The following is a 6,816-nucleotide window of genomic DNA, read 5'->3' on the forward strand; positions in this document are numbered from 1 at the left end:
TTCCGGTTCATGAATGTACAAATTAAAAGTCTCTCAGTTTTCGGCATAGTTTTCAGACACTTAGACACTTACAGTAAACTTTTGGACACGGCTGACAAAAGTTATGTTTTTTATCATATTGTTTTTACTTACGCTTAAATGCTAAGGATTAATTTTATAATTAATTTCCAGCAATGTGTATTTCTTTAAAACCGAATTTTCAGAGTGTAACTTACAGAGCATGGTGCAGAGCTTTAATCTAGACAGGGGGCGAATTATTGAATCTGCTACTACTACTACTACTACTACTACTACTACTACTACTACTAAAAATAATAATAATACTAAACTAAGTGTAAGAAGCATGTAAGCAGGCTATGGATTATTGATATAATTCAGGGTTGGTCTGGGACTTTGTTCCGGGTAAAAAAGTAAGTTCTTCAATAAAAGTTGCATTCTATATTTCATATAAACACCTTCTGAATGTAAATGAAAATAGGCTAATCTTGCACATTAGCCACTAGATGTCTAATTGTTCTCTTTTACATCCTGGAGTAATCAATTAGTGTTATTACCTGCCATAATATAATTTTAATTCTGACTGACTTCTAAAACATGCAAATAATTGTGGTGGTCTGTGAGTGGAATATTAATTATTTGATATTCCTGAATTGTACTCATGCGTAACTGTTCGGCGCGGTTATGTTGTACATTTATGGCCAGTTAAAAGCTTGTTAAATAATGAAATATCGGATACTGGTGGCACATACAAGGTTGCATAATGCCCTACCATTCATTAACAGGTTCTTAGATCAAATACATTTTTCAAGCAATACATTTTATTTAAACAAATACAATTTGGGTCATGTGTATGTGTTTTTTCAATAAACAATAATGAAACATTCAAAATTCTCACACACTCAGACAAGTTATAAGTGCATTTTTAAATGGCATATTAAAAAATATTTAACTAGTTCTTCCACTCTCTATAGTACAAATATATAAACATAAATAACAAACTAGAAAATGTTACATTGATGACACTTTTAATTATTGCAAATAGACACTCCATTTTAAACAAAATATAACAATATTTTTGTGATATTCAACTCTTCTTTAATAGGAAAACTATGTGTGAGGAGCTACAAAATAGCATATCAGCCTATCTTCATTCTTAATTGACTATGTGATTAATTACTATTACTCCTACTTCAGTTTAATTTAAATGTTTTTTATATATACTTTAAGTTAATTAAGCACACTTTATTGATTCCTGTGTTGTTTGTGTTCCTCCCTCAGTGACAGATCTCCTGTGCACATTAACCTCACTGTCCAGTTACAGGAAACTGTGTGCAGGCTAGCATTACTGTGAGTGTTTGATGACCAAGCACACAGACAGAAAGATACTCTTTCCTATTCAATAAGTAAGCATTTGCAATGGTCTCAACTTATTTGGAAACTTAAGCCACACTTGCTTATAAAATCAAGTGGCATCTGCAAACATACGATGCCTGCTTCTCTTGAAACAAACCACTTTTCGGGGACATGTTTGCAATTACTTTAACCAGTAGGTCTCAGAAGATCAGTGATATAAGTCAAGTTCACACAGGTCTCCTCTCAGAGTAACTACAGGTGTAGCTCATCACATTAACTATGCACATGATCCACTAACCTCTAACTTTGTTGATAAATCCTGCCCTCAAGGGTCAAAATGACCGAAGCGCTAAAATAATACTTTTTTTTTCTTTTTCCAGAAAGCTTATTTTATTTAATTTTTAAAATATTGTTTTTTTTACATTTTATTTACCTTTACATTAATAGATTTTATTAATAAATAAATAAATAGTAATTTAAGCATATTCTTCACATTCTTTCAAATTCAATTTAAAATAACAATTACATGAAAAAAAAGAAGAAGAAAACTGAGGGAAGGAAGAGGGTTAAGTGTGACCAGTTATGTTTTTGGTGTCTATTAGTATAGGTTTTTGTGTTCGAATGTAAAAAAAACAACATTATTTTAAAAAAAATTACAATGTTGCAGCACCTGTCTTCCCAGTCTGTCAGTAACATTATGTTTAGTTCCAGTCTCCCCGCCATTCAAAAAGCACAATGTGCTCTGACTGGTCAGGTGGACCAGTGTGTTGTGATTGGTCATAATCGCAAGTTTCATAATCCCAAGTTTGCCCCCCCTAATCGAGGCGTTTCCGGGAGTTTGCAGACATTTTTCAAGCTCTAATAGCCACACGAAAGAGAGTTGAACATGCATGCATTACGAGCATTATAGGACCTCTTTTGGATTTTGTGACCTATAAGAGTTTCAATTGTTACTACCCAGCCACTGAAAGAAATTAAGACCATGTGATTATGTGCATGTTCTTAGCAGCTCCATCATGGCTCTTTTTAGCAATTCCAATAGACAAACATCCCCTGGGATTCCAAAATTAAAGCAAGCCTCAGGGGTTAGATGTACTTCAAGAATGAAGACATCAAGGATGTGTATTTTTAGCTACAGGGGCCATCAATTTTAAACACCCGTTCATTCAGCAACAAATCAGTGATTTTTTTCCCACAAATGCATTTACACTTGCATTGAGTTTGGATCATACTATACACATAACAATAAAGTCAACATTTGTAAACAAAAATATTAAAAAATCTTGTTTTTCAGTTTGTTTAAGGTTATTAAGGGATTAGGGATTGCCTTCCAATGTTTTATTCATTGCTGTGAGCCAACTGAAACCTCTCATTGTGAATTAATTACATATGTAACATGCCTGTTGCAAATGCACTCTAGCCAATGTGTCCTTAAAAGAATCCCAAGGCTCAGGAAATGTTGCTTTGTGCATTAACCTTTACAGAAATACCTCGTATTATATGACTTTTGGTGCTTATAATTTGCTTGCAATTAATAATTAACTGAACACAAATCCAGCAGAATCACGAGCAGTATGTTTCATAGAAGGAAACACATGTCCATCCTAATTCCAAAGTTCAGAAGATCAACCTAATTAATAGAATGTGATTATTATGAACAGTTATGACCCTATTCAATCTTCAACTGCCAGACTCTGCAAGCATCAATATGCTCAATGCACTTTCAAAGCATAGCATGTATAACAGAATCTATAGTCCCAAAGCTCTTGCACACTGAAATGTAACATTCCTTGAGTGGAGATTGCAGCCAACTAATTATTTATGAGAGGAAGTAATGATGTGCGCTTGTGCCTAATGGAAAACGATACTTGGGACTCGTCGAGCTCTTTGGCATCCGGTCTATTAAAACCTCAGACCTCTTTCTGTGGCCACAGATGCGATGTCCTCATCCTCAAATATATATCAGTAAACAAAAATGTAGAGACACAGGGTTATATCTAAAACTTATAAGGTTTAATGTAGAAATCCAATTGATTTTAGATACCTATAGTTCAACAGGGTCATCATTTAAGATTTGTGTATTTCATCTTCCAAGTGATAGCTGTTGGGTAAAAAGTGAACACAATAGACTCACAATAGGATTATGGGTCAATTGAAGGCAGATTTTAAATGAAAAATTAATCTGCATTTTCAAGACAAATTTATTTTTTATATAATTGTAAGTATGGGGAAATTTAGTTTCAAAAGGATATTTTTTTCATTTCCTTTTAACTATGCAAAAAAAAAAAAAAAAAACGCAAAACAAACAAACAAAAAACTTAAAGGGACAGTTCACCCCAAAAAAGAGGAAAATTCTGTCATCCTTTACCTGCACCCATATATTACTTTAATTGTTCTTCAGAATACAAAAGAAGCTATTTTTAAGAATGTTGGTAACCCAAAAGTGTTGGTTACCATTGACTTCCATTGTGTAGACATTTATCAAAATAGTTTATTTTATGTTCCACAGAAGAAAGTAAGTTGTCAAATTTGAAGTTAAAGTTGTTTTTTTAACAACACAATGGTGAATGAGTGATGGCCATTTTTATGGGTGAACTTATCCCATACAGTTCTTCATTTAATGTTGCTGAATTATGTTCAAAAGTAGTCTGGGGCAAGTTGTCCCATGTGTAAATTGTATGGCCTAATTTCATACCAACAATTTGTATGAATTCCTGTTAGCCAAAAATAATTTATGCATGATAATTATGTATGTTTACATGCATGATTAATTAATTATTTTACTGCTTAAACATTAAAAAGATAGTCATTTTAGTGGGAATATATAGGGAAAAAAATTTTTTTACTTTCCCTCAAATCATTCAATAAATAACAGGTTTGACAAGCCCTGTTAGAAAAAAATATGTGTTGATGGAACTGTGTCTTATTTCCTGGATATTTTCAAAATATTAAGGTATGTGCAGAAATGCACAAATACAACCTGATATATTCAATGTTAAAACTTGTCATTTATTCTGACATGCATCTTCTGAGTTTGCATGCTTAACCTCGCTCTCATCTCTAAGCATGTGTAGCTCCACTAAAGGACTTTGCATTTCGTTGCCTACCCTGTGCAAACTGACATAACCGACCTCCATTGTGTTAACAGAGCTTCCCTGATTATAAGTGGACACTGGATCCTTGCACTGAGGTGTTTTGGTGCACAGGTCATGGCAGCACAGAAGTCGTCCAAAAGCATCTCTGAAATCAGAGTTGAAAGCATAGATGATCGGGTTGAGCGAGGAGTTGCACCAGCCGAACCACACGAACACATTAAATGTTCCTTCACTGACGCAATTTGGCTTGTGGCAGAAAGGAACCGCACAGTTCAGGACGAAGAACGGGAACCAGCAGCACACAAACACCCCCATAATCACGGACAGAGTTTTAAAGAGTTTGGTTTCTCTTATCGCGCGGTGTTGGAGAGGACAGGTGCGCGCACCTGCCATGCAGTTCTGCGCGCGCTCCCCTGCGCGCTCCAGCGAAGAGATGCTCTTGATTTGAACCTGAGCAATGCGGTAGATGCGCGAGTATGTTACCAACATCACTGCTACGGGAATGTAAAAACTTATTAGGGAAGATGATATGGCATACGTTCTACTCAGGCTCGAATCACACATTTCCTTAGTGGTCCAGTTGCTTGTGGCGACCGTGTCCAGGTCTGCCCGGTGCCAGTTCAGCTGCACGGGCACGAATGATATGGCCAATGATACGACCCACGTAACGCTGACCATAACAAGGGCGACTCTACGGTTCATCTTCCTCTCGTACTGAAATGGGTCTGAAATAGCCCAGTATCGATCCAAGCTAATTACGCACAGGTTGAGGATGGAGGCTGTGGAGCACATAATGTCAAAAGCCACCCAGCACTCGCAGAAAGAGCCAAACGCCCAGTGTCCCGTCACCTCCGTGGCCGCTTTCCACGGCATTACGAGAACAGCCACCAGCAGGTCGGACATCGCCAGAGACACGATAAAGACGTTCGTAACTTTTCCTCTCAGGTGACGGAAGCGCAAAACCGCAGCGCAAACCGTGAAATTCCCCAAAAGCGTCCACAACACGAGGAGAGAAAGCGCGAAACCCAGGAAAATGCGACCCGCTGGCTCTCCATGAGCGCTCCATGAAGGTATCAGGGACGAGGTAAAGTTGTACATTTCTTTAAGTGTCACAAACAAAACATACCTAAATATCTTCCGTGTGGTGGACACCGCATGTTCCCCCGCCAAACAATCCCATCTACTCGAGCGTTTTGACCCGATCTTATGGTTGACCTCATTGTTTCTTAAGACCCTCGCTGAAATGTTCACATGACTAAACCACAATTTGAAGTGTCTCGTCTCAGGTTCCTTACAGGGGAGGTCACATTCATACCGGCGTAGAACGCCCTCTTTTGCCCATTCTACTTACTAGACACACACAGTAGTGGCCCCAAAACGTATTTGGACATTTAATCCGCACTTAAAGATGCACAAATGTCATTGCATACGCCTACAAAACGAATGTAGGCTACTTCATTTTTAAAACAACATTGTTTTAAATGTAAATATAGAGAGACAAAAAAAAAAAAACTTTTGTTTGTCAAAAGTTAGTGGAACATGAGTCAATATTTGTATATATTCTAGATACATTATTATCCAAATTATTTAGAATGAATGCACATTCATCCAAATAATTTAGGTAGAATGCACATTAGCGTCCGTTTTCCTTGTTTTTAGCACTAAACTGAGAGGTACCGTCAAGTCTCTGGTTACCAACCTTCTTTAAAATATCTTCTTTTGTGTTCGGCAGAACAAAGCAACTTATACAGGTTAGGGACAACATGAGGGCGAGTAAATTACAACAATATTTTCATTTTTGGGTTTTAACTATCCCTTTAAAAAAAAATGTGTGGAGGAAACAAGAAATAGCCTATGTTTAATGTCATTATAGAAGGTTTTATATTTAATTTATATTTAAATACACCTGAAAATTCTTTGAAAGTATATATATATATATATATATATATATATATATATATATATATATATATATATATATATAAACATTTAAATTAAACTGAAGTAGGAGAATTAAATCACATAGTCAATTAAGAATGAAGATAGATAAATAAATATTTTTATTTTGTAGCTCCTCACACATAGTCTTCCTATTAAAGAAGAGTTGAATATCACAAAAATATTGTTATATTTTATTTAAAATTGAGTGTCTAATTGCAATAATTAAAAGTGTCATCAATATAAAAAATGTTAGTTTGTTATTTATGTTTATATATATTTGTACTGAAGAGAGTGGAAGAACTAGTTAAATATTTTCTAATTTGCCATTTAAAAATGCACTTGTAACTTGTGTGAGTGAGTGTGAGAATATTGAATGTTTCATTATTGTTTATTGAAAAAACACATACACATGACCCAAATTGTATTT

At 35.4% G+C, this 6,816-nt stretch overlaps 1 protein-coding gene across 1 annotated transcript; it reads right to left on the reverse strand.

Moving 5' to 3' along the window:
- Window positions 1-4,358: 4,358 nt before the first annotated feature.
- Window positions 4,359-5,673, reverse strand: LOC137074103 (D(1) dopamine receptor). Its single transcript, XM_067442795.1, has one exon. The coding sequence runs from the start codon at window positions 5,544-5,546 to the stop codon at window positions 4,359-4,361; it is 1,188 nt and encodes a 395-aa protein (XP_067298896.1). The 5' UTR covers window positions 5,547-5,673.
- Between the last annotated feature and the right edge of the window lie 1,143 nt (window positions 5,674-6,816).

Source organism: Pseudorasbora parva, chromosome 4 (assembly GCF_024679245.1).
Source record: "Pseudorasbora parva isolate DD20220531a chromosome 4, ASM2467924v1, whole genome shotgun sequence".
Classification (NCBI taxonomy): domain Eukaryota; kingdom Metazoa; phylum Chordata; class Actinopteri; order Cypriniformes; family Gobionidae; genus Pseudorasbora; species Pseudorasbora parva.

Coding starts and splice junctions, on each gene's coding strand:
- LOC137074103 (XM_067442795.1), bottom strand. CDS start 5,546: ATGTACAACTTTACCTCGTCCCTGATACCTTCATGGAGCGCTCATGGA.